This window comes from Ciconia boyciana, chromosome 3, assembly GCF_034638445.1.
Source record: "Ciconia boyciana chromosome 3, ASM3463844v1, whole genome shotgun sequence".
Taxonomy (NCBI): Eukaryota; Metazoa; Chordata; class Aves; order Ciconiiformes; family Ciconiidae; genus Ciconia; species Ciconia boyciana.
Genome location: NC_132936.1, coordinates 67,739,701 through 67,767,651, shown reverse-complemented (window position 1 = coordinate 67,767,651; position 27,951 = coordinate 67,739,701). Strand labels below are relative to the sequence as shown.

The following is a 27,951-nucleotide window of genomic DNA, read 5'->3' as shown; positions in this document are numbered from 1 at the left end:
TGCAGGGTATCTTAATTAACTCAATTCCTTTTTATTTGTATTTATGTACTTATTAAATCAGGTTATCACAGGTAAGAGGCTAGAGGGAGCAATGCACTGATACTATCCAGATATCGAATAATGGAACTTCTAATACTTAATGAAGAATTGAAGTTCAAATCAAAATTATTACATTTTTGACAACTAGAATTAAACATTCAAATGAAGAAACAACGATGACTGAAATTTTCAGAGTAATTATCCAAAAACTTATTAGAATTACTGTCTAGACGATCACGATAAGCTGCTTAAATATGAAAGCTTCGCTGCCAAAACCACAAAATTTGCTTTCCAACTAGTAGTTACTACGGTAAAGCTTAAGTAAAGCCTTCAGCTGTTTTGGTTAAGGAGCTACCAAAACCCTAAAACTCAAAAACTATCACCAAGTTTAAATGGTTCAGCTACACGTCTGACGTATTGTTTTCAATAAAATGAGTTAACTGTCAACATGAGACATTACAGTAATATGCCAGACAAACAATAGGATGTGCCTTTTGTTCTTCAGGAGAATACTAAAGGTTAATGTGTCTCTATCAAAGATAAATTTTGTTATTTTTATCCTTTTAAGACATATTCTACAAAAATGGCTTCCTAATGTTAAGATGGACACATCCTTAAGCATTCTTATGACAGCAGTCTAAAATCAAGCTAAACACTGAATTCCTATCATAGCATTCCATTGAATAAAAAATGCTGTTTCAGTAAAGCTGGTATTTTAACATAGACACCCTCTTCAACAGCATAATAAACTAAAATATCTAACTAAATATTTGTAAGTTACAATATACAAAAATATACCTATCTAAACTTGTAGTCATAACAGGCAACATTTGACTGTATCTAGTACTGGAACTTAAAAGATCAGTTACTTATACCATCAGCTTTCCCTGGTGAGAATAAACTGTAGGGTAGAATGTGAACAGATTTCATAGAAGGACTCGGAGACATCCTCCTCACTCAACATCCACGTTACGTTGACAACAAAAATCTTATTATTACAAACAGATGTAACTTATCTTTTTATTATCTCTATTCCATGGACAGAAAAATTCCTAGAAAAAAGTTAATGATTTGTCCAAATGCACATCAGTGTTCAAATTAGAATCTAGGGTGATTCCAGCTTTATTGTCAGTCACTACTCTTTCACAGGCCGTGGTTTCCCTAAGGTTAGCATTTATGTATGCACTTCAAAGCATGATATATGCAAGCAGACATAAAATACACGTAATATAGGCTATCAATGATTTTAATATCAAAGACAGATGGCATTTTAAAAGATAAAAGCCTTGATTAAATGGTACCTCAAAATGACATCATTAGCAGTACCTTATAAATTATTTCATTTAATACAGGTACTACGTATAACCAACAAGCACACATAACAATTATGCTGCAACAGAAAACACCACTGGAATGTCGTGATTATTTAATGAAGTGAATAAATAACTTATGTACTGACCCTGTAGAAGAAATTTTAAGTAAAGGGAATGTGGATTAATTACCAAAAATATGATTTAGCAAGGCCATCAGGAATAAAGGCTTTGCTAAGTATATCAGAACCTCACCTGAGAAGCAACAACATAAATAATAAAAGGCCTAACACAATACTAGCTCATTGGTTCGAAAAAGTCAGATAGACAACACTAATCATACACTGTAGCAAAGCTTTCAGAAACTATTAAACTCTTAGCAACACAATGTTTAGATTATGTCCATTCTTTTTAAAATTTATGAATTAGTAGCATTCAGAAAATGATGACATTATTTCTCAAACTTCTCCCTTCAGTGCAGGGGAGACACACAGGACACAGCACGTCCAGGTACAGACAACACAAATGCCTTACCTGCAGACTGAGCAACAACAAAACCTTACCTGCAGACTGAGCACTGTAAAGGGAAGGATCAACTAGAGGAATATTCTGAGGAGCAGGCTGAATGGTGTTACTTGTCACTCCTGCAAATCAATGCAAAAAATTGGACTTGGGTTATTTTTATTTATAGACTTTAAAAGTAAGCAGACAAAATAAGAAAATAGAACAGGTAAACCTAATGACTCAATGATTTTTAAATTAAGCAGCTGATAGCTTCCCAATTCTGAAAGTTTGTAACAAATAATTTTAAAACCCTCACTTCAGATGATGAATGTTTTATAAAATAATACAGAAGAATTTACAGGCTGTCATTCATTTTATCAGTACGGTATTTCACAGAAATTTAATTTCAAGCATTAAAAAAAATAAGCAAATACTAGTCCAAAAGGCACTGGTTACCCTTGAGTATTGAGGAAAACCTGCTGAAGAAGAGTATGAGTAAACTTTTATATTTGAAATTTAAATTCTGCCTTTTAATATCAGAGAGAATCTCCATTATTGTATTTTTAAAGCCCCCTGCCTGCAATCTCACACACTTGCAAACTATCTCCTTCCTAATTCCTTCGAAAACAATTAGTGAGAATAAAAAAGCTGGCTAGATTTAAAAGGGAAATGGTGATGCTAGAAGAAGAAACAGCACTTTATACTGTGAAGCATTCTTGTATCTGTGTTCACATTTTAGACACCCTCATTTGCATTTATCCAAAACTGTGTTTTTACAGTATGTCCAGAACATACCAGACTAACATAAAATTATTTCTACAACATCTGCTATGTAGGAAGATGGTAAAATCACTTCTCTAAATTATCTGTTATTTCATGGAATGACTGATGGGCTTAAAACTAAGTAATGCAAAGAATTCAGGTATTACAACAAGGCACATATTCCATAATTTTCAGATCTGGTAAAAACAAAGAGCTAAACATTTACCTAGGCTGAATGTAAAAAACACTTTCCCCCTCCCAGACCCAAAACCCCCCACCTATCTGAAGGATTTCCCTTTGATAAAGCTGAAAAAAGAGCATCCTGAACTGTTCATAGGGTGAAGCACTTTTAAAATGAGAAAGTAAAAGAAAAGGAGGGACTGTGTGACAAAAACATCTCATATGTTCTATAATATAAAAATGTATCTGAACAATCAAATGATCATCAGGATTGAAATTAAGAGCTTTTGATTTTTTAGTCTTATTAAACATCGTTATAAAAAGGTAACATGAGGTGAAAAAGCTGTATTAACAAATCATTCAATACAAATTTTTTTTTTTTTGTTAAATACACCAACTGGGAAGAACTTTGGATTTTTAAGAACTTGGTTTTGGTCCAAAAATGACCAAATAAGAAGGAGGATATAGGAGCCAATAAGTTTAGCAGTAGGGACAAAATTTCCATTAATAATATTGTTTGAGGTCAATCACACTGAAGTACGTGCATGGGAAAAGGAGCATAAATCAAATAGAAGAAAGGTATAAATGGTACCTCAGGCATGATTGTTATAGTGTTGTTGTAACAGTTTCAACACTATGTTGGATACGTTCCCACATAAAGAGCAGCAGTCTATCTGCACAGGGAAAGCTAAATATGAAATGAAGTCATATAATTTCATCTATCAAGTGAAAGATTCAAATGGTGCTTCACAGTATAGATGTCGCAATGCATGATTCTAGAGAACAAAAAAAACATTCTGTCTGCAGGAACACTCACTCTTTCAGTCCATATATCTCTTCTGGCAAAATGCTCCAAAATATGAATTACGTATTTTGAAAACCATAAAAACATAAAAAATATTTCCGATGGCAGTTTTACAATGTTAATTTATGAAGTTGCTTCTGCCAGAGAATACCTATATTATTTTACTTTATATGTAATGGAAAGAGGGCTAGAATTCACCTCTCAATAAAGGCATGAATTTTTTGGGCGTGATTCGGACATACCTGTGTGATGAGGTACTTCAGCTGGAGTGTTGGCTGGTGCATGGGCACCTGGTGGTATATGTATGCCACTGTAATTACTAGTTGGTATGTTGTTAGCTTCGTATGTAGATGATGATGTTGGTTGAGTTGTTCCACTATGGAGAGAAGATGACCCTGCTTCTTCCCTTTCAACATCTGCTACAATGACACAAAATAGGAATTACTGCTACTCTTCTGTACAAACACTTGAAAACTTAGGCTTTCTTTTAAAACCTCCTTTCAAATTTTTGTTAGTAGAAAAATTGCCACCACAGTGTGACGTAAAACATTTATCAACCCAAACCACCTATGGTTGATCTGACAAAGTAAAAAAGCAACATACCATAGGATAAAGATCTAGAAACTCACATACTTTCAAAGATCTCTTCTGTTTAAATTGAAGGATCATCTCATTACTGGTCTGAATATAAGCAATTTGTCTCATTAGTACAATCCCTTATACTTCCATGTACTGCATCCACAGTAGTTGAACAAGATTCTACAAATATGCAGTAATCTATATTTTAATATATACATGAACCAGAATATGGAAAACTGTACTTGTCTTACAAACTCTTTGTAAAAAGACAGACAGTGGCAATCCTTCCACCCCATATCAATTACACAAACCACAAATAAATAACAAAAAAGGGGAACTTTGGGAAAGTAATACCAAACAAGAAAACGAAATGCAGCTTAGCTGAGTCATAACTGGATCTAGAACAGTTAGAGTACATTATGTACTGTAAGAATAATGAGGTTCAATATACCCCGTAGCATGTACAAAGAATATATATATTATTTTTCAATCTAGTCATGTTCTTAAGGTTCCAGTCTAGTTTATTCAATGTTGCTTTGAAGGCTAATGGTCCAATTTTATTATGCTAATGACCCAGTTAATTTAGAATATGGTTGATTTCAGCTCTTTAATTTGAATTCAGTTCAATTTTAAAAAGCTAATTTTATTTTACTGTGCATGTGTTCCTCTGTATCAATAATGTCAGGTGGAACAAACACAGTTTTGGGAATGGCCTTCTTAACAGCCAGTTCCTGAAAGGGAGCAAAACAAATATGGGAGCATAAAACTTGTATGTGTCTAGAGCTAGCAAAAGAGATGTTTTTTCTTTATGAAATCCACACTGAGCTTCAGCTATACAAGATTATGTGTTATGCAAACACCTCTACTGCTTAATAATTAAACACTCTACTATTACAAATATTACTATTACAAATGACATATTTTTTTTCCCCATGTAAGGTCCTCTTCCTCCCAGAAAAAGTTCAGGTACTACCTTTACTAAAAATGACTAATCACCTTCTAATTCACAATACTAGTTACTACAACAAAAGGCTATAAATGCAGAGTAAAATCAACAGTGTTGTCATTAGGACATTTTTACTGGGCTTTAATAAATACACGGTTAAAGAATATATTTTTTGTTTATATTGCAAAGTTGTAGTAGCTCACTTACATTCAGAACATCCAAGTACTAATAAACAAATTCACAAATCCCCCAAATCCACAGTCTAATACCAAGAATCTTTATTTAAAAGTATTAAAAAGCAAAGAAACCTAGAAACAAAGTTCTGTCAGGACTGTCAAGCACTGCTAGCAAAATTTAATATAAAAACACAGAACATGGTAACATTTTTGTATGTTACTCTTGTGAAAGTTACTTTCACTTGCTGCAACCAGTAATTCAGGCTGTGGTTTTATGAAGCTATTTCTGACATATGCAAACACACACCTGGCAGATTTCTGGAAGGCAAAGGATATCTTAAAGTGCCAGATTTTTCCTTTGCTGTATTTTTTGCTAGTAACTCATGCTGCAATATCATGTGGCTAACATGCATGGAAAGTAAAATTAAATGTGTTAAAACTGACCAAAAAAAGGTGAGATTCACAAGTAAAATACCTTTTAAATAATAATGTAATGATAGGAATAAGCCATTGGTTGAATGCTATATTTTTCAGTGGTTTTGGTGTTAACTAAAAAAAATATTTTAAAACAGTTTCAGAAAACAAAATTTAGTTTAACAAAATCCCAGAGACGTACTGTACATAAGATTAAGGAAACAGTTACACACAACGCTCATTATGCTGTCTGAAGGCAAGGCTGCCCAAGTTTACTTGTAACACTGTTATCAAGTATTTATAGCTTGGTCAAACTGTAGCCATGAAGTTGGATTTTCCATGTTGGGTGTCTGCTTGAAGCTAGTATTTTGGGAAGGCTGTTGTAAAAACTACTAAACCACTTTTGAGAATGAGGGAGTAGGAGAAAACATGCTTTCATGGTACTTAGTATCCCAGTTACGAGAAATTACCTGTTAAGTTCTTGCCCAGACTTAAAATGTTAATGCATTTATTCCTTTATTCTGCCCCCTGCAGCTTCCTGCTGCCCTTATCTGGCTCATCAGTCCCATGCTGATTTCTCTCTCTCTGCATCAGGACTTCATATCCCATATCTGCAACCCCTTGCCCCATACTTGTGTCTGTCTTGCACTATCTCCCAATCTTCTCTCCAAGACATTTCCAGTTCCAGCTTCAAACTTCCCCACTGCATAGTTCATGGTCTCCACTCACTCCTGTAAAAGTGCAGTGCTGTAAGCAACACTAGTCATGGAAGGTATGAACTCAAATGGTTAAAGTCTGGCAATGTTATAAACAAAAAAAGCAACGAAAAAAAGTGTCAGAAGTGCTGACCGCCCTTAGTAACAGTGCCTGTAAGAGGCAAATTCACAAAAGGGCGATATACTTTTTAATCAGGCATATGTATCAAGAGATCAAGCTCAACTGTTTGATTTGCTCATTATGCAATTGGAAAATGTTAAACTGTATTAAACATAAAAGTAACTTTGTTTAAATTAACTCTTCTTAGGTGTTTAAAGTTCCCAAATGTCATCAAAGCATTGTAACTGTTCTTTCTGCAAAGTAAATATTTAAAATATTCTTTATCAAAGATTAAAGTATTACAACCATTTTAAGATACATGCTTGCAGTATTTGTGAAGAGTTTTAAAAGTAGTGCTAAATAGAAGGATTTCAGGCTGCTGGAAAAGAACATTTAAGTCAACAAACTGTTTTTAAGTTCTGTGGTTAGAACATCCATAACATTCTTGAAAAACAAATCTCTTCCAGGGAATGGGCATGAACGCTAGAAAAATTAGAGAATTAGTTTCTCATAAAGCAGTAATAACCTAGAATTTAAAGTTCCTCGCAATTTGCTTAAGGATGCTGAAATACTAGGCTGTGAAACAGTGACACAATTGTTTCACATTCCTTTTCAGCTCCAGCTGAGTTTCTTGCCTTGGAACCTCATCAGCCTTTGTGCTTGGATCCCAACATAATGAATTCATGTGCTCTTTAGATTTTCCTCAGAGCTACAGTATACCCAGACTATCTGTTTGTTTGGTTTTTTTAATTATTATTTATTTATTGAAGGCAAGACTTTGTGGAATAAGGCTGATACCCCTGGCCCCAAAAAACATTTTCTTTTTCTCACTCTGCTGCACTGTTTCTCTTTAGTTTGAGATTTTGTTAAAAGAGGCACAATGTAAGGTTCTATTGGAACACTGCTTTTTAAAAATATATATATATTTGTATATTTTTTTCCACAACACTGAGAAATGGACGCAAAAATCCATCAACTTTTCATACACTGTTCTTTCTACTAGTTGGGACTATAAAGGTTTCCTGGAATTCTGCAATATAAATGTAGAATACATATTATATATTGCAATGAAAGTGGTGACATTTAATGTATTTTACTATGGCTATACTGTGACCATTTAGGAACTTTTTCATATTTGAAATTACATTTTTAATTTTTTTCCATTAGTATAAAATCTCGTTGGATGACCTCGGGCTACTGCTAAGTGACCTTTATGTGTACTCCAGGACTTGTATTCCAACTGCATTAATAAATCAAGCATGTAATTCTAAGGTTTCCATGGTGGCATCCTGACAAAAGCATCCATAAATCCAACAGCAGAACTGCATAAAGCATGCCTATATTACTGTAAAAACATCTCCAAGAGTTACAGTATGGTTTTCAAGAATCACAAAGAAAATAACACTTTGGAAAAAAATGGTAATTTGTCAAGCTACAGAGACCTAGTTTCACTCTGTTTAAACAGACTTTTTCCACTTGCAAGGGGAGGAAGAAAATGAGCAACCAGAAAGGAATGGGGAAGGTCCAGCCGTGAATTCAAACAATGCTGCTTTTCTTCTTGTGATGCACAAAGCAAGAATTGACACTTTTTTTTTTACTGATTCTTCTAATAAAAATTAATTTGCATAAAATTTTTGTCTTGGTTGTGTAAAGCATTACGGACACCTACACTGCAGAGTTAATTTCCAAAAATAAACGTCAAAAAGTATTTTTCTTTTCATTGCTCAGAAGATAAAAGAGTGTGAGAAATTCTCTTACTACATGAAATACAATTCAACAAATAAAAAGATATTGCCAATTTATAGATAATGCAGGCTCCCTATCAATAAGGATGTTAAAATTTTGGCTCACTCAGCATTTGCGTCCCTTTTAAGTCGTACGTAGACATAACTTGTTAATGAAAGCAACAGTCTTCACCTATTCACATTACCGGTTGTAATAACCTGCAATGAATAGTAAGGATTTGAGTTAAGTCTGAATTCTACTTTCCCTCCTACAACAGTTTCTTTTGCAGCCTTGAGCAAGTCAGTGACCTTTGCCTCCACGTTAATAAAATGAAGAAAGAGCCTATTTGTTGCTGCTGAGGAACAATTATTGTTTCTACACAAGCTGCATACACAGATTTTTAGCAAAAGCTCTGTAATCTTTGCTTAGAAATTCTGGTTTTGCAATTGTTTAGAATTCATAATTCATTTCACATAATCAGGTGAGCTTTGTAAACATTACCACACTATGAGCCAGAGCACTAAAGAGCATTAATTTAAAGATAGAAGTATTTAATTGGGCTATTCATTATATTCACTGTAACAAAAGATTTTTTCCCACGTTGCCTTCTCCATTAAATTATCAAACTGGTATAATTTGACTTACAAAGATGTAGTTATGTTTGCAGCTGGAATTGCATCATGAGTCTCTCTCCCTAAAGCTGCATCAGCAGTTAAGAAAACTGCCTTGAAAAAGATCGTATATTGAAGAAGAAATTAGTTTGCTAATGCTTCACTTCAAATATAGCTGTGCCTAGATTGGAGCATATTTCAGTGGGTAAGATGGCCATTCCAGTGTTTAAGTCTGTAGGGCATCTTTAGGTAAGGAAAACATAATAAGAATAATAAACTGGTAGCTTGAAAATCAAATTGTATCATACTCATTTGTTCACAAATACTTGAATTCACTTATGTTGTAGTGTTTCTAGAGTATTAATACCCAAACAGTATTTTATCCAGGAAACTGCAAAGAAATTATAATTGGCACCCAGTCTTTTAGACACTTTTGTTTACTTTTAACAAAATAAAGGCTAACAACAAACAGGGATAGATGTTTGGTACACATTCTCATTAAAAAAATGGTGATGATATATTTTATAATTTTTAATTTTTTTTTAAATGTAATGGTGGCCAGGAGATATAAATGATATGAGATTACACTGTGGAGAGCCACTTTTCACACTTTTTTGGCCAAATTTGAACCTCACTTATCTGGCCCTCTCTCCTTTCCATCCATTGATTCTCTTCCACATACAACTGAATGATTTTTTCAAGCATCATAAAAAGGCTGAAGGATCCCTTGCAGGTTACCTGGTCCAATTCCTCACTCATAGCATTGCTAACACAGATCATGCTGCTCTGGGCACAGAATGGCTGAGGTTCGAAGGGACCTCTTGAGATTACCTAGTCTGACCCCCTGTTCAAGCAGGGTCAGCTAGAGCCAGTTGCCCAGGACTGTGTCCAGTCGGGTTTTGAATATTTCCAAGGATGGAGATTCCATAACCTCTCTTGGACCCTCTTTTCAATATCTGAGCACATTCATGATTAAAATTATTTTCCTAATAATTAATTCACATTTTCCTTGTTGCAACCTGTGTCCATTGCCTGTTGTCCTATCACTATGCACATCCAAGAAGAGTCTGGCTTAGATCTTCTCTACACTTTCCCATTAGGTATAGTTTAAGACAGCAATAAGAACTCTCCTTAGACCCACTTAAATTCACCTTGTATGCCATGTTCTCCAGTTCACATTTGGAAGACAACAGAAAACTCTCATACTTCAAGAAATATACTACTTTCTAACAAAAGTGGGCTTGGAAGGAGTAAGACTGCCTATCTTCTACTTCCTTATATTTTGCTTACTGTCTGATAAAGGTGGTAAACTAGACAGTTTATTCATGCTACTTTGTCACTTTTTATCTTCTGCTGCACATTTGTCTTCTGCTAAAGAATCAGCTAGTGGCTGCCAAGTGGAATAGGATGCTATACCTTATTGGAAGGACCACTAGTTTAATCTTTCTATAAATAGTAGGTCATGCCCATCCTCCTCTTTCTTCACAGATGAACAGGAAAGAAGCTTCAAAATATGAGATCGCATGATGAAAGATTGAGAATCAGAAGAGAAACTAGTTTTCGAATGTTTTGACATGTTTAAAATAAAACCAATGTGCAGAAAATTACAAGCCTATTTGTAACATATTTGAAATTACAGGTTCAAACTTCAAAATCCACTTAAGACCCAGGTACAGACCCCAAACATGAATGAATGGAAACAAACAAATACTCATGTATGTGTGCATGCACGCGCATGTGTAAATACATGGATCATATGTATTAATACATATGAACATAAAACTTTATGTTCATATCACCACTACAACTACCAACAAGTTAGATTTATCTCTTTTGCATTGTAGATTTATTGATCCTTTTTATTAGAAAAATTTGTATTACTAAATTCAAGCTTAAGTTAAGAGATAAATAAGCATCAACTTAAGTGACATGTATTCAAGCCACAAAGTCCTGTACATTAGCTCAGAGGAAAATTTCAAATCATTTAATGTTCTTACTTGTTTCATTAGGTATGTGAAGAATTATACATAGAGGTTATTGTCATTGTGCATAATTAGTCTGATTTAATTTGCATAATGAAAATATGGAAATAGGATATCTTTTGGAATCGATAAGAGATTCACATTTAAAATTTGTATTTCAAGCTTCTGCGCTGACTGGGGAGGAAAACAAAGAGACCCCCTATTAATGGAACTAATTGCTATCAAAAGCAACTGGTGAAATGCAGAAAGAATTAAACATTCATAAAGCATTAAGCATAGAAAACCTGCAAACAATGGAAAAGTAAATGGATGAAAATGTTTTGAAAGTTAATTTAACAATTACATACCATTTTTATTTTTATGTATTTCAGAAATGCATCATTTTTTGCATATATTTTGCTTCTATCAATAACTGAAAAGCATGGTCAGTTTATAGAACAGTAATACTATTACCTGCTTCAGCAGTTTAACAAAAAATGTTTTGTAAGTGATTTCATTCTCATGTGTATCTGTGAAGCCTCTGGATCTATACTTTAGAAATAGGTTGACATTATAAAGTTTAGAAATAATATGGCAGCTGTTTTGATTGTTTAGTTATTTTTAGTAAAAACACACATAATGACAGAGAATGGAGCTGTCTTTCTCAGAATAGGTTAGGATGTGATCAACGTGCTCTTGTAAGATAGAGTCTGCTTAGTATGTGTTCTGTTACTTCATGGAGAGGCTAGCTTGCATCTGCCCACAGTGGTGGTGTCTGTCTTAAAAAAGCTCTAAATGAGAAAGGTTTGGATGCCCCTAATATTTCTTACTGAAGAGCTAAGGCTTTTTAATTAGCAGCAGAGTTTAGACAGGTCTGAATGCATTAAATAGAAGACAGTACAAGTTAGGTTTTAAACAACCTGTTCTGATAAACATTAATTTTGGTAAATGGGTGGCCTTGGAAATCACCACTTTTTATCTAACAGTTAAGGAGGTAACTTTGAGAAATCCTGTATAGGAAAGTCAGGTAGCCAGAAGAACACAGGGAGTAACTAAAAACACAAGGAAAAAGGGGATGAGTGAGAAAGCAGTAGAAATTCCTATCTAAAAAGAGTAGGTCATTAACCTGTTTTGAAAACCACGCTATTTTATGGGGAGGAAGGGGTTGTCTCACAATCAGGTGTCTGCTTTGAAGTTGAATTCATCTACAATCAATCCATTTTCTATTCCTCTTTAACTCCTGAAAGAGGATAAACTGGCAAAGGGATCATAACTTTACAGAACAGATTTAAAAGAAGGACTGTGGGTAGCGTTAAACAAATACATGGTTCTGGCCCAAAGGTGACAATGCCTTCTTAGAGAGTAGCTGTATTCAAAATAATAATCTCCACTACAGAGGAAAAAAAAACCAAAAAATGCTTTATTAAATAAGTCAGTCAAAGAGTAAAGTCCAATAAAAATAACAGTAGGAGAAGCAGAGAAGAAAAGCAGAAGGCAGCCCATCGTGAATGGAACATTAAACGGGGAAGCTGTGCTTCCTGTGGGGTGCTCCCTGAAGAACTGTGCATACCACCGTTTTGGTCTTGGCCCAGCCCTCTGCTCTTTTAAAAAGAAAAAGGGAAACACATACCAAAACTCTCTCCTTCCATTCCAATAGGCCCAGGCTGAGGAGTCTCTCCATTCTTCAAGCAGTTATGAATGTATGCTGCCTTCCACCTGGCATACTTCCTGTGCTGGGTGTTCTGGGGAAGGGAAAAGGCCAACCATTTTAACCACTCACTTCTGCAAATTAATGCATTGAAAACAGAAATATAAGCACGTTTTCCACCCTGAGAAGAGATTATAAAACTAAACTGCTTTCTCTGCTATCATTTGACACCCCTTTAAAGATAAACACCACATGTGAAATTAACTGGTGCATTAAAAATATAAAAAGAACAGCTCTAACAGGATCTCAGCATGAAAGGAAAATGTGGAGATCTTCAATTAGTGCAGCATGTCAGGAAAAGGAAATAAATCACACTAGGACCATCTAATGTGAAAGACGGAGCACTGTGTAGTAATTACTGATGTAAAATAATAAAGAAAACTTCCTATCTCCATAAACTTAGATGCTTATTTACTTTAGATTTAAATATCTGAAACAAAATACTACTCCTGCTGATCAATAATATAAAATCTTTTCTAATTACATTATTTTACATTTTAAAAATATATTTGAAATTGAAAAAAAGTGGTAGTAACTTCAGTATTTAAAGAAAATCAACATGATTTTCCACTATTTTCAGTTTCTGGGAAAAAGGAATTGAGAAAAAACATTTCACCTGGGCTTTCATAAATTATTCTTTTCACAAAACATGAGTTGCTTCAGGACCTCTGAGGAGTCACCGAACCAGTGCACTGTCCTGTGCACTCGATTCCTACAGTCTAAGATTGTTGTCTTTTCAGTCCAATTCAATGTGCATTCACTCTCTGGCTCTAGGAACCGTTATTAGTTGATATCGTAAAGGACGTCAGGGTGCATAGCAGCCAGTTTTAAGAGAACACATGAAAGAGCAATCTTACTTGCACCTCTTGATAGACGAAAATTGTAGATTGGTATAGTCTCAGGCTATGGAAGACGTAGAACCTTGCAAGAACACTTGGCCGAGTGTTCTTCTTGGGCAAGACCTATCTTTAATAGCTACGCTTACCTTCCCATATATCATAGTATACAAGAAGTGCACCGCTATCAAAACCATTCTTTTACCTTCCTTACAGTATTTACAAATCAAAGTAGTCATGGTAACTGTGTTTTAAACTGAACAAATATGTCTGCATATTAGGCACACTTATCAGACTGGCAATTTACATACAGGATGTAATGTGAATTCTGTGAATTCCAAGCAGGGCATGGAATAGTTTGGGACCAATACAACCACGGGCTTGTTTTGGGCCTGCAAAGCAGCAGAACTTTTGGTTTCTAAGGCACTTTTACTAGTGTAAGCATGGAAGCCTATAACACTCAAGCACGTGAGGAAAAAAAATATTTGTACATTACCTGTCTGGATTTAGGTGTCCTGAGACATATTCAGCACTTACATGATCAGCACTTGCTGATTTTTTTCTCAGATTGTTTAGCATCGTTGCTATTTCTTATTTATTCTTCCGGGTATTTCAACCTTCCTTTAACAATCTTCGAAACTTGTCTTCGTGACTCAGAAGCTGCTTTCTCTAATTTTTTTTTTTTCCCCCCCCAGAAGTTATCAACTATACCGTGACATTTTCAAAATGAGCTTCTCATTCAGTTAATTTAGCAAGGAAACCTCACTTTTAATTTTCAGAACAAGGAATACTTTATTAAGAGTACCTGCTCCTCTATATCTGAGATTAATTATTCTGTGGGACATCAATAACAGAGAGAAGCTGACTATGCACCAAATAGAAAAGTTTGTTTTAAAACAGACCAACAGGTTATTCTGGTGTGCCTTAATAAAAATAATCATGATCTTGTTCAGCCAATTCCGGAATGCTTGTTTGATTAAAAAATTACCTGCCACAAAGAGCACTGTGTCAGCTACTTTAGTAGATAATTTTTTGAATTAAAACATGCATGTCCTAATGGCCAGATAGCAAGCCATTTTTTGTGAAGTAAATTCATATTCTTCCAACTTAATGTATCAACTTTTAAAAGTGGGGTTTGTTGCAAAACCAAAAATATCTGTTCTAACTAAAACTGTACACAATTCCACCTCAGTTACTAGCACTAAAGTTCTAGCTTGCAGGGCGAAAAAAGTGAAGGTGGAAAAAGCCAGGAACCTTGCATAATTTTTTCCTATAATCATTCCTACTTGCTCAATGTAATGCTGTGTGTCCCACAGTAATAATCAGACTTTGCATTTCTAACTGATACTTAAGTCACGAAGCATCTTCTAACAGATAACAGTTATCTAATATTTCACATATAATTTATTTGAAATACTTAGCACAATTCCTTATGACTAATATGTATTTGACAATACAATTAGAAACCATGTTCTTTGAACTTCATATTCACAAATTATAAAAACAACTTTACAGAACTAAAACAGTAATTTGCACCTGTGCTAGGAAAAGCAATCAAATAATACACTGATATCCCTAACACGTACCTCTTCAGAGAGCTCCCCAAATACTGTTAGAACGTCTATCAGGAGACTTGCAGTATAAAAGGACTTTATCATGTTTCTGTAAAAAAGAAAACATTTCACTAACTTAGTCACGTCACTCTCTCAGGACCACATTTTAGAAGTTGGCATTTTAGATCATACTGGCTTATTTCATGCCAAGCATCACTAATTTTTTTTTCTTTTAATCTGATGTTGCAGAACTTACTTCACAATGTTCAAATTTAGCAACATATTAGCTAGTCTCCTAACTACTATGCAGAAAGTTTTCAGTATTTTTTAAAGCTGGTCATCTGTTCTGCACTTAGTTTCTAGTTTGGAATGTCCAATATAGGACATAGGGCATCCTATATTGTCTTAGAAAAAGCCTAGCAAAGTCATCAAGCTGTAGTAATTGCTGTAAATCAAACCATATAATGTATCATCACAACTATTTTAATATCACTGAACAGTAAAAGCTATAACAAGCTTGATGCCAAGCTCAATATTAGCCTGGGGTTTTAGAAGGCTTGCCAGTAGGTGAGCAACCTCCTAAAGAACACAAGAATGAGGATACCAGTTAACGTGTGAGGTTAGAGACATACAAGTAGTAACAAATCAAGTTTTCTGAAAGAGAAATGAATGCATTAAAGCACAATTCTTGTTTCCAGTCAAATTAAAGAGAGTTTGGATATTCAAATTTCCTGACCAGTATCTTAATTCAGATAACAAAACCAAAGATTTTCACCTACTTATGAAATTGCCCAGCTCTGTCTTCATTGTCTGCATATAAAAACATTTTCAAAGCATAATTCTCCACATGAGCAGAACCAACAATTTCCTGAGTAATTGCTTCATTATCACCAAATTGCTTTTTCATCTGAAAAAAGTTGAAAAAAATACATTCATTACCTTATTAGACCCTAGAAGTTCTGCAATCTAATTCAAACACAAGAAGAAGCTGCCATTTTAGATAAAGCCAAGTACAATTAAAAAAAAAACCAAAACCCACTTTAATTATTTTACAAATCTCCAGTGTCTAACATAACAAACGCTAAAAGTAGCATGCTAAAGAGAAAGAACATTCTTTTGGAGGGAGAAATACTGTGAATAAGTAGCTCTGAATATCATCTTCAATCACAAAATACTTTAAAAAAACCAAACCAAACCAAAACAAAAACTGTGTTAAAAATAAACACAACTGCAATATTGTGAAGGAATAGCTAGTTATTTTTCCCCTTACTATCCGAAAGACCAAGCACTCTGAAGCCTGCGTCAGGATTCAACACAGTTCAATTGATAAAGTAATGCATGCTTTATAAAGGTACTGTAAGTCAGAGTGATCATGTATCTTCTCTCTTGTAAGGTTATTTCACCACAGTTCATTACATCTTTCAAAGCGTCTGAGCCCTACTTGACTGCCCTAGTGACCTATGGATTTACTGGAATTTTCAGTGTAAGCAGTGTACTGCAATTCAAAGACCTCTTTTCAAACATGTTGGAGTACAAGAATCCTCAGGTTTCCTAATAAAAATCAGTAAAGCAAATAACCCTCTAACAGTTACAACAGGTGGATTTACAGCTTCTGAATAGGCTTACTGTTCGCACATAAGGAAATCTCAGGTTATCCTTAGAGAACAAAACCAGGAACACTGCATGATACTAACCTGCAGCCTTTATTTTGCCAAAAGATTTAACACCAATCTCTGAATGGCAGTTATTTTTCACTGTGCGTGTGAAGAAAATTTAATCATGCAGGCTGCATTTCCATATTTTTTAGATTGCTGCCAACTTTTTAATACATAGAATGTTGCCAGAAAAGTTACTTGATTTCAGTAGTGAAATATAAACTTTCCAAACAGAATTTTAAATTTGAAGACTTTTGTCAAACTCATACTCTACATAGTTTTCAAAAAATATTTGTGTTTTACAAATTGTAATTGTTTTTCTTGTGAGTGTACCACAATTTGTAAGTTGCAAGATACGTAACTGAAATGAAACACTGAAGTTAACTGAGGAAGAAAATTATTTGTTTATATATTTTTTTTTCACCAGCCTATATATACACCTTACACTCAGAAAATAACTTATTACTATACTTGATCTGATGTTCAATGGAGATGATTTCAAATGCACAAATGACACTCAGTTACATACACTTCTAAAATATTAAAGTTAACAGAATTTTTTATTTTTGAAATTACCCTTCACACAATCTGTGATTCAGTACAGCAGTACTGGTGTTTTAAATACATAATCTGAACCTAAAATCAAGCAAGTTTGGTTTAATTTTACTAAAAACATTTAAATGAAACAGCTACCTATTGGAAAAGCAAACCAACACAATCATATGTAAAAATATTTCTGACAGAAACATGCATTTTGGATACAAAATCACTGTAATTAATTCACATATTTGGAATATTATTAAGTTTCTTGCAAAGAACACATCCAGTAATTTCCAGATATAGCTAAACTGTTTTATTCTTTGCTACTACAAAGTTCAGGATTGTTTGTAAGCTTCTGTCTTAACCTCTAAAATAATCAATTACGGCAACACACAGAAGGCTGTGAGAAACATTTAGCACAGACCTGCAGCACCCCTTTGTGCCCACTGATGGTTAAGGGCAGACTGAAAACGGCTGCTGCTGAATTACTGCAGAGGTCCAACTTCTCAACATACCCAAGCTTCCTGGCCCCAAAAATGCTGTATTAGATCTGCTTAGAAGTGCTCTCTCCATCCTTCCACCACTTGGTTACATAGAAGGAACTTCGATACCTGACCATCAGTTCTGACACAATCTTACCAGCAACTGAAAGATGAAACCATGGGTTTTTGCTGGTTTTCCCGTCTTTCCAAATTTGAAACAAAAGACGTAACTGAACACTGCAGACAGATTAGTTGCTGCAGTACCACAAGGGATCAAATAAATTTTAACAATACTTAGGGAATGAAGAGGAAAATCTTTCGGAGTTTTAATCTCATCTCTCCTGCCACCTCTCTTCCCTTTTCAGCATGAAAATCAGACCCATTAAAGATGTTAAAATTTGATGAACTAACACACCAAGAAGTTACTGTACACTGGATTTTCCATTGCTAAAAAAATCAGAAATATAGCAAGAAGCACAAGGTATGAATAAAAGACAAATGGTTCATGTTTCTTTTTTTTTTCTTAAGAATTGAAGGCGGTTGCACTAGTTTCACACAAACTCTTCAGGCATTGCTATGGCTAGATTATGGATGGAATCATTAATACTGAACACAAAAAGAACCACTGCTTCATTTTTCAACATTACTTTCTGCTTCCAAATAAGCACTTAAACCTTAAAATCCAGACACTACTTCGAGATTATTGAAAACTACAGCATATGAACATAAACAGCTCCTGGAACTTAAACAGACCATCTGTACAATGACTTTATCTTTCTTCATTTAACTCTGTTCTAATTAAGGTTGTTTGCTTTTTAATACTATCCGGTCCACTCAAAAGAGCGTGGCATAGCTATCTCTCACCCACACGGATAAGACTGTGCTTACAAAAATTCATAGTATAAGATCCCCAGTCTCTAACAGAGGATATGATCAAAAGTATCTTTGTCTTTTAGAGAATGTTTTAAAAAACTCCCTGGGTACAACAGTTTAGGTCAAAAATTTCAAAAGCACCAAGGACTAGGCTAGCCAGTTCTATAGCAGTGAAAGTAACTCTCACAGACTTCAAGGAATCAAAGACAAATCAATTAAAAAGTCTTCAACTCCCGCATTTATTTCATAATGAATTATGATTTCTCATGAGGATATGTATGAATAAAGTACTGTAATTCAGGTTGTCTAGACAAAACCTTAAGGCAAATGTCTGCTGTATGAAATTTCAGTTATGCTCGTGCATGCATACATACATATAAACATACATACACATATAGCTTTATCTCCTTTCAATCCTTCTGCCAATTTATTACATACAACTTAAATTCATACAGTATGCCTGCATACAGAGTAGTTGCATCAATGACTGATGACAGAGGTAAGATAGTATTTGCAGAAGTTTAAATAAAAATTAAGTAACATCATGAATCATTTTAGAGAAGAGCAATAATTCTACTTACAGCTTCCAACTGATCCATAAGTTTGGATAAAAATTTACGGCATTCTGGGGTTTTACTATCAATCTTCATCCCTGTTTGCATTGCATACAAACGACCTTTAAAGGAGACAAAACACACCAAAAAAAAAATCAGAAGTGATTATCTAAGGCAAAACCCATAAGCAAAAAAAGCAATGCCTCCCCCCGCCCCAACACATCTGAAAGAAACTCATCTTGTGGTTTAACAATGTACTACTACAGTACTACTAAGCAATGACAGTGAAACCTAGATATGTCAAGTCTTGCAGAGATACTAGGAGATATTTTTGTAAGATTTATGCTTTATTTTTCTCAATGAGTATTTCTGCTGATTTCAGATTGATGCTTGTATCACTATGATGCAATATTAAGTGCTTTTGTAAATAACCACCATCCTCATTTGCAACTCTCTCAAATAGGAACTTCAAGTCGATTTTTATCCCTAATTATACGTGAATAATTTTCATATGACTTACATATATGTATAGAGTGTACAGATATATCTCAAAAATGGAACTTCATGTAGCAGGAACTAGCTAGCTTTTAAACTCCACTTTAACAAATGGAATTCAGCATCTATTATATCCATGTATATGCATACATATCATCAAAAGACACAAGACATAAACCTGATCTTTAAATCAGACAAGATAGACTTTATTAAACTTTCCCTGCAAGTAAAGTTGCCAGTTTTTCATATGATCTTGAAAATGAACAATTAACATCTTCTGATTAAAAATTATCTTTTTACTACCAAAAATCTATGAATTTTAGGTACGCACATGGCAGAACTTTATATGCTTCAGGAAACTGTGGGTAAACCCAAACAACTATTATTTACTAGGATTAAAACATACAGAGAAGGGAAAATGGGCAGAAACATTCAGTAACCAGATGCAGAACATTTTTCACAAAAAAACCCCCATTCCACTAACTCTCACTCCTGACCCTCAAGTCAGTCCTACAAAACACCTTCAAATGCAGAGCTCAAGAACTAAAAGCTGTAACTCTACCAAATATTATCACGAGCTAGTTATTACGGCATACTCCAATGTCCTTCTTCCTGCAGGACACAGAGTTCTGCAGGTGATCCTTACATGCTTCACAGCTTTACCGTCTCTCTCCTTCCAAACATCTTTTCATGCACTAGAGAAAGTCTTTTCCCTTCAAATTATCTCAGTAAACACGAATGTAACACAGTTGTTTCCAAACTGCACTTATCCTGATGTTTGCTGCAGAAGAAAACATTATATGCTCAAAAGCTTGTCTGCCTTTTCCATCCATTATCAGTCTGCCTAATAAAATTAGATCTCTCTCTACAAAACCTGCCTAGGTTCTGCTGGTGAGCATCATAATTTAACTCATTTTTCTGGATTTTAAAAGTAGTATTTCACATTCCATATACAATTGACTATTCAACCAAAGTGTACATTCCTTATTTGGGACTGCAAAGCTGACAAATTTTTGAATGTTAAAGCTGTTGGGCTGCCCAACCATTTAAAGACCCCCCCAAAATAATAAAGTACTTGTGCCCTCCAACGCCTCTCTACTTCTACATTTACAATTTATAAAACAACCTAGCACCTTCGTATTCAAGTTTCCAGTAAAAAACAACCAAGTAAAAGTCTACTCTGAGCAAAACTTCAGGAATTAATAAAGGCTATAAACAACTACAATTGATCATGACAAATGAAAGATGACAATTTTAACAAAAATTGCTATGTAGATTCTATGCTATGTAGGTTTCATCAAATGACAACACTAATACTAAGCTAATTACTGATATGTACTCTTAAGCCCACCTTATTTATCTTCAGGATGCTGACATGTTAATATTAAAAATTATGAAACCAGCACATGTAAAGTGGAAATTACACTTCAAAGAAATCCATACACAGAAAGACACAGAGATGTGTATCTGAGGCACTCAAAGCTAATTTAAGTCTACTGCCGATTAAAGTACCACAATCACATGATGAGGAGTTAATGCTTACAGTCTTCAATTAAACTGATTTTTAAGTACATACTTGACTGTAAGCTTCCCTGAACACATTTCATGGTATGATTTAATAATGTAAAACTTAGGAATTAACATAATGGATGCTAGACCTATGGGCCATCTAGATCAGTTATTTCTTTTTGACAGATGCAAATAACAGACATTTTCAGAGGAAAGTAAATTAATTTTAGATTGATAAGAGTTAGGGCTACATAAATTCAGAATACCCTTGGTCATTACTGGATATAGATTTATCTTACTTGCTGAAGCACGCACCTTCATATCTCTTCCAAAATTAATTTACATAAAAAGAACTGTTTCCATATAAATGGAAATCTTGCAAATGTCTTTAGTCTTGAGGATCAGTTTAATCATTAAAAGATCTGCTTATTTTTTATCTGCTTAACTGTTACTCTTCGGTTACCTATATGTGGCTTTTTTCCCCACATTCATTGCAAATACATCCATTTAAATAGTGAAAGCAAGATAATTTTTTTCCTCAATAATATCCAAAGGGGTGTATTTACAGGACTGTAACATCTGTATGCTTTACAGGCAGCCCTAAAAAGCCAGCCCTCTCCCCTCTTATGATTTCAGAGACTGAGGAAAAATTTGAAGACTCCTTCGGGCATTCCAATAAACAAATGTAGAAGAGTGAGTCTTGAATACACAGAGAACACAGGTCAAGGAACAATAGTTACAGATATGAAACATGTTTTTCTTGTCTATATATAAATTTACACTGTGGGTGACATCAAGCAACGTTCCATACCAACACCACTTTCCTGCTACAAAAGACTCTGGGACCAAGGTGCCCAAGAGTCCTCAGGTCATTCAAGATCGAAGGACTATTATCCCAAGCATACATAGACTGTAAAGAAAATGTGAAGGTGCTCTAGCAGCAGCTCTACAGATATTAAGAACAGAGACATTCTACAGACAATTAATGTCACCTGGACTAAGATTAAATGTGTTGCACCTGTCACAGCAATTACATCTCGTACCACACAAGTGACTATACCAGACAGTTACCACGTCTAGCCATCAAACCTCAATTTGTATCATCTATATAAACTGGAAAGGAGATTTCCTGCATGATCTTATTAACTGGCAAAAGCTCAGAGCACACTTATGTTACCCTAACAAGAGCCTACTGCAATCTTTAAGAACTTTCAGAGTTCAGAATTTGTGCATACTCACATCTTCACATACAGTAATATGTTTGAAAGGAGTACTGCATAACAAAACCTGCCCAGAGACAGGCCTCTAATGAGGCAATCAATGAGGTAAGGGCAAAAGCTATTCCTTCCTTCTCAAGTAAGTAGTGATCAAGAAAGAGTATGATGTTTCTGAAACCTACTATTGACAGAGCATCACTACCTAGTAGCATTCAGTACTGAAAGGGAGTCTTGACTCAAATACCTTTGATAAAACAACCTGATTGTAATCAAGAACTAGGCAACCTACAGGTCAGAAAACGCAAACCATACTCTACCACTCAAAATCGCCTGGAACATCAGTTTCAATTGATGAACTGAAGATACAGAAGGAAAGTATACTCTCCAGTGTTTGAAACTCACCAGTGACAAACAAAATGTTAAGTACATTTAGGCACACTTACTGCTTTACTCAGTGCTGCTCTAGTCAAAGGTGGGGCTTGGGTGTTGAAAACCTCTATCAACAATCATTAAACTTATCAAGCAGACAGCAAGTGAAGTACTTGAAAAACTGAAAGAACTAGGAATTCCTCTGACAGAAACAGAATAGGATGAAGAGAAATAATTTGGTATTTGCCTCTACAGACACTACTGAAATAAAAATAATATTATTTTAATTTCAAAAGCAAAATTTCAAAACGTTATCTGTATGAAGAGCAATATGTGAGTGAATCTGAAAGCAATAAGTAATCCCTTGCCTTATTACAGACAACAGGAAAAAGTGTCTACTAGTTCTACTCTTTACATTTTTGTGTATTATTATTACATCTTATTCCTAAGGCAAAGAATCTTAATTTATTTCCAAACACAAGTTTTTCCATGTCTGCATCTTTTGTCATCCTTCTCTCTGCTCTAATTTTGAAATGTCCTGAGTATTCTATATGAAGGCTATCTGTACAACCGTGTTGGTTTTGATACTACCTTTGCCAATTAAGGTGTCAGAAGACTCTTACATATCTTTTACTTTTGTGTGTAGTTTATCACACAAATATTACTTATGGTAAGGATACACGATAGTAACTGAAAGATATGCTTTGATCTAGTGAAGGAAATCTATTATGTCCTTTTCCTGTTTAACGTGCAGCAAATGGGCAAACTCACTTCATTACTGAATTTTCAGCAGCAATGAGCAAAACATAATTTTCCTGTGTTCGTATCATCAGTGGAATTTTAAACTGGCAATTAATGGTCAAAGAACTGTCCTCCATGTTTATGTTGACAGGTAATCTCAGTAGCATAGAACTCATAAGCAAGAGGCCAAAAGTCTACCGCCTCCAACATCTCTGCTGAGAAAGCCAAATGTAACATGAGTTCAGTCCCGTCCCCCGTACCCCCCCATCTGAAAGAAAACAGAGTAATTATTTACATTCCTTTAAATACAGCTGTTCTGGTTTCTATAATATTGCAAAAGCAATGGAATGTATTATTACTGTGCCTGCTAAGTCACAAAAATTTTGCTTTAATGCAAGTGGTTCAATGTCTAATAACTAGAAGTTAATCTCCTCAATGGTATGGACACCACAGAAATAAATCCTCTTAGTGTTCTGTATTACAATTGCATTTTTTCACCTTTTAAAAATAGCACACTTGAGATGCCATTTTACATCAAAATTATTTCAGAGTTCTTCTCTTCAGAACTTCTCTCTATACACTGAAAAATGTTTAAAGTGCATGTTCCTAATGACTACAGTAAAACTAAACAACTAGACTTACAGGAGCCATTTGCTTGGCAACTTTTGATAAAAAATTTCCTCTGTGAAAAGCCGAGCTGCTGAAAATAGTGATATAAAAAGACAACTAAAACCATACATTGTAGCTACAAAAGTTTTTAAAGCCTAAATGAAGTATTTGAAGAATGCAGACAATCTTGGAAATAAGTGACCTGTAATTCTCATCTCTCTTCACTATTTGTGATGAAGATCTGGAATACTTGGAAACAAGTCAGTGAATGCAATTATTGGTTCTTTTTAAGCTTGTTTTACGCACTTGGCTTTATAACAGATACAATCTACATTTTTTGCCCCCTTTATCCAAATCAAATAGCAAAAATGATTTTTGTGTGGCCAACAACAGTAGTATATGCATAAAGTAAAGCACTAAGGAGGTAAAGGAGGCTACACAGAGCTAATGTCTAAATATTAATTAATATTATAAGTAGAGCTAAAGTAATTTGTAATCTTTTATGCACAAAGACAGAACTGTTTTGCCAATTATTAACTAAAAGAGGGTTTGCTCTCAGTTTGCAGACAGGACATTTATCTTCAAATTCATAAAGACTTGGCAAGTAATCATTCTCAGAAAAATGTTTAGCCAAGACAACTACAAAATTTATGTCTTGATTTGTTGCCCTTAATCTTTGTTCTGCAAATACTAAGTGTGGGTGTGCTGGAAGGAATTATACAGTGAGCCTTACAGAAACTTCTCTGCTTTTATTTATGTCATGCAATACCACGTTATTTTTCCTTTGCTAATACACAGCACAATTTCAGAATTAGTATTTTGTCTTTAGTACGTGCCAGGCATTCATTCCTAATACACAGTAAGTTATTCCAGATTTATGTTTGGATAACAACTGAAACTCCCCTCACTCCCATTTTAAACTAACTCCGTGCCAAGTAAAAATACTGGAGCACAAAAGTTCCAGCCAGCAAGCACGCACAATAGGTTGATTCTATCTTCTAAATTCTGTCCTACTATCCCTCTTTCTTTTTCCTAGTCTAACAGGATCAAAAGATTTCAGTTCTTTTTCGCCATGTGTATTTTATTCTCTAATACAGAAAAAAAAAAATTAGGAACTGGAATATTTTTGACATTTAATAGTAACAAATTGACATTAAACAGTAACAAAAAACATTGCCATAAACTTTAGCCATATTTTGATTCTGATTAGGAGATGAAAGCTTTTTCAGGCCGTAATTTATTACTCATTCATATTCTACACCTTCCTCTTCCCTTTGTCAAACCACTGGCAGAAAAACATTCGTTAACTGCTTGGTACAGGAGACAATAGTTGGAATACAAATGTGGGAAGCAAGGGACACCAAAACATTAAATTGGACTGTACTCAAACTACTGCAAGTGTATTTTCATAAAGAACGCATCTGCAAAGAAAAATAAAAATTAATTATTCTTGCTTTTGTGAACATTAATGTATCATACTTCATTCATGTAATTTCTGCATGCAGATCATAAATATATGCTATTTCTACATGGCTAAGTCAAAGTTGTCTGAATTCAAAGACTTTTAAAAATAGATTTAATAGCACTGACAAACTAACTTCGAAGGGCCCAATACCTCTTCATTATATGACACTGAAGGAAACTGGCAAAAGTCAAGGTAAGTATTAGGCTGGCAGCATCAACTCAAAATCTGAAACATTCCAGAGAACACAAATTACTTTTAAATATTTATTTTCAGGTGAAATTAGTTTAAGGAGAAATGCAAGGAAAAAAAAAATTCAGAGACAAAAGTGAGGGGAAGGAAGACTACACACAAATTTAATTAAGAAACTCAACAAAAAAAGGATAGTATCATGGCCCCCTCCTCTTCCCCTCAGATCTTTCATAGTATTCTAAATCCTGCAGAGGAAAATAGATTGATAACAGTATATTTCAAGGTTATGTTACATGCTGGACAAACTTTGTCAAGTCAAAACTATCTCAAGAAAATTGTCTCTTACTTAAAATTACTGAAGTCATTGTAAATTACATTAGATTTCACTGTTATTTGAAGAATAGCAACTTGTAAACAAACTAAACAGGTGAAACAAAATTTGCAATTACAAACAAGAGTGGTAATTATTAAGGTTAGATGCCAAAACAAGTAATCTAATAATATCTATTATGAATCCCAGGAAATCACTCAGTATTCTACACTGCCATTCTTCAGTGTGGTTTAAGGACCAACTTTGGTCTTGTAAAATTTGAGTAAGAGATCTATATGTGGAACTCATAGGTTTCTAAGCTTTTGCACAATATTTAAACTATCAGTATTTTTCAAAGCTTGTCTCTATAGTCTAATAAAGAAAATGAAGTGTTTCTCATTAAAACAGAAAAACTACCTTAACTGTAGGATTTATAGTAATTGAGATCTCAAGAAGGCAAAAGGAGGAGAAGGCAGCTACTCTGCATTAGTTATGGTCAAGTCATGCGGACAAAACAGCTTGTAGTGATTAGAGCACAAATCTGAAGCACTCCTGTGGAACACCCTCCAGTTTAGTTTAAACTGGAAGAAACCTATTTCATGCTCTCAAACTACTCTGTGAGGTGAAACAAAGCACCCTAGCTGGGCATGACCATGAGATAAGTTTCCGAAGTGCACTCCTGACCTTAATTGCTAACAGCATCCAGGCCTGCATTAGGAGAATTGCCAGCAGGTTAAGGGAGGTGATCTTTCCCTTCTACTCAGCACTGGTGTGACACACCTCAAGTACTGCGTCCAGTTCCAGGCTCCCAGTACAAGAGACATGGGAAGGGCCACAAAGATGAAAGAGGGCTAGGAACATCTGTCATACCAGGAGAGGCAGAGAGCTAGGACTGTTTAGTCTTGAAAAGAGAAGGCTCAGAGGGTCTTATCAATGTGCATAAATACCCGATGTGGGGAGGGGGGCAGTGGGGAGTGAAGACAAAGCCAGACCTTTCTCAGTGCTGCCCAGTGACAGGACAAGAGGCAATGGGCACAAAATGAAATACAGGAAATCCCATTTAAACATAAGAAAAATCTTCTATTGTGTGGATAATCACACACTGGAACAGGTTGCTCCCAGCAGCTGTGGAGTCTCCATCCTTGGGGATATTCAAAACCTGCCTGGACACAGTCCTGACCAACCTGTACTAGTGATCATGCTTCATGCTTTGAGCAGGGGCTTGCACTAGGTGACGTACAAAGTTTCCTTCAACCTCAATGATTCTGTGATTCTGCAAATTAGAATGCTGATATTGATGCATCACTTCTTCAGAAGCAGCAGCAAACCTCAGGCAGGAAAAGACAGTTCTTAATTCTGCTTCCTGAGGTTCAAGTTGCATAAAGATCCACCAAAAAAATGTGAATTATACGGTGGAAAAATGCATGTTAGTATATTTACACCATACAATTGAACTTTAGGAGTTTTATACAAATACACAGACCTCAGAAATAAAGTTTCAACCTCTGAAGTACACTTGTTATATTTTATGTTCTCATTCCTATCTCTGTCAGAGCAGATTATTTTTAAATATTACTTATGTAATCAAAGCAAGTGCCAAAAATACTACACAATAGTTAACATCATCTTTAATTTTTGTTTCTGCCCACAGTTTGCTTTGAGGACTGTGGGGTTTATGTATTTATCTTTGTTATTCCAATTACTTCTCACTGTTTTTCTGTCTCCACAGACAAACGAGAGTTTTAAGAGCACGGTTTTCCCCACTTACAAATCTTTGAAACAAATCAGAGCAGACAAGACAAGATTGAAGACAGAAAAAATAGAAAGCATGGGGAAAAAAAAAGAAATTGAGAGATATTTTTAGTTTATACTCATAGCACAATCAAAGCAAGTCTCAAAGCTCACTATGAAATGGGTAGCTACTTAAATATTTGACCATTTCAATTAACTTATCCTGGGTAAAGAACAGATTAAATCTATTCTTCAGTATGTAATCTCCAATAATAGGCTTTAAATCA

At 34.8% G+C, this 27,951-nt stretch overlaps 1 protein-coding gene across 2 annotated transcripts in view; it reads right to left on the bottom strand.

Moving 5' to 3' along the window:
• VTA1 (vesicle trafficking 1) overlaps window positions 1-27,951 on the bottom strand; it is a 40,992-nt gene that overhangs the window by 7,481 nt on the left and 5,560 nt on the right. Inside the window, exons 2-7 of one of the 2 annotated variants that reach the window (XM_072855980.1) lie at window positions 19,057-19,151; window positions 15,705-15,832; window positions 14,959-15,034; window positions 12,459-12,570; window positions 3,843-4,016; window positions 1,913-1,993 (exon numbers count right to left, since the gene is read on the bottom strand). In XM_072855980.1, the coding sequence (XP_072712081.1) occupies window positions 1,913-1,993; window positions 3,843-4,016; window positions 12,459-12,570; window positions 14,959-15,034; window positions 15,705-15,832; window positions 19,057-19,151 (666 nt within the window). Of the gene's footprint in view, window positions 1-1,912; window positions 1,994-3,842; window positions 4,020-12,458; window positions 12,571-14,958; window positions 15,035-15,704; window positions 15,833-19,056; window positions 19,152-27,951 lie in introns of both variants that reach the window. The other variant, XM_072855979.1, reaches the window with a different exon arrangement.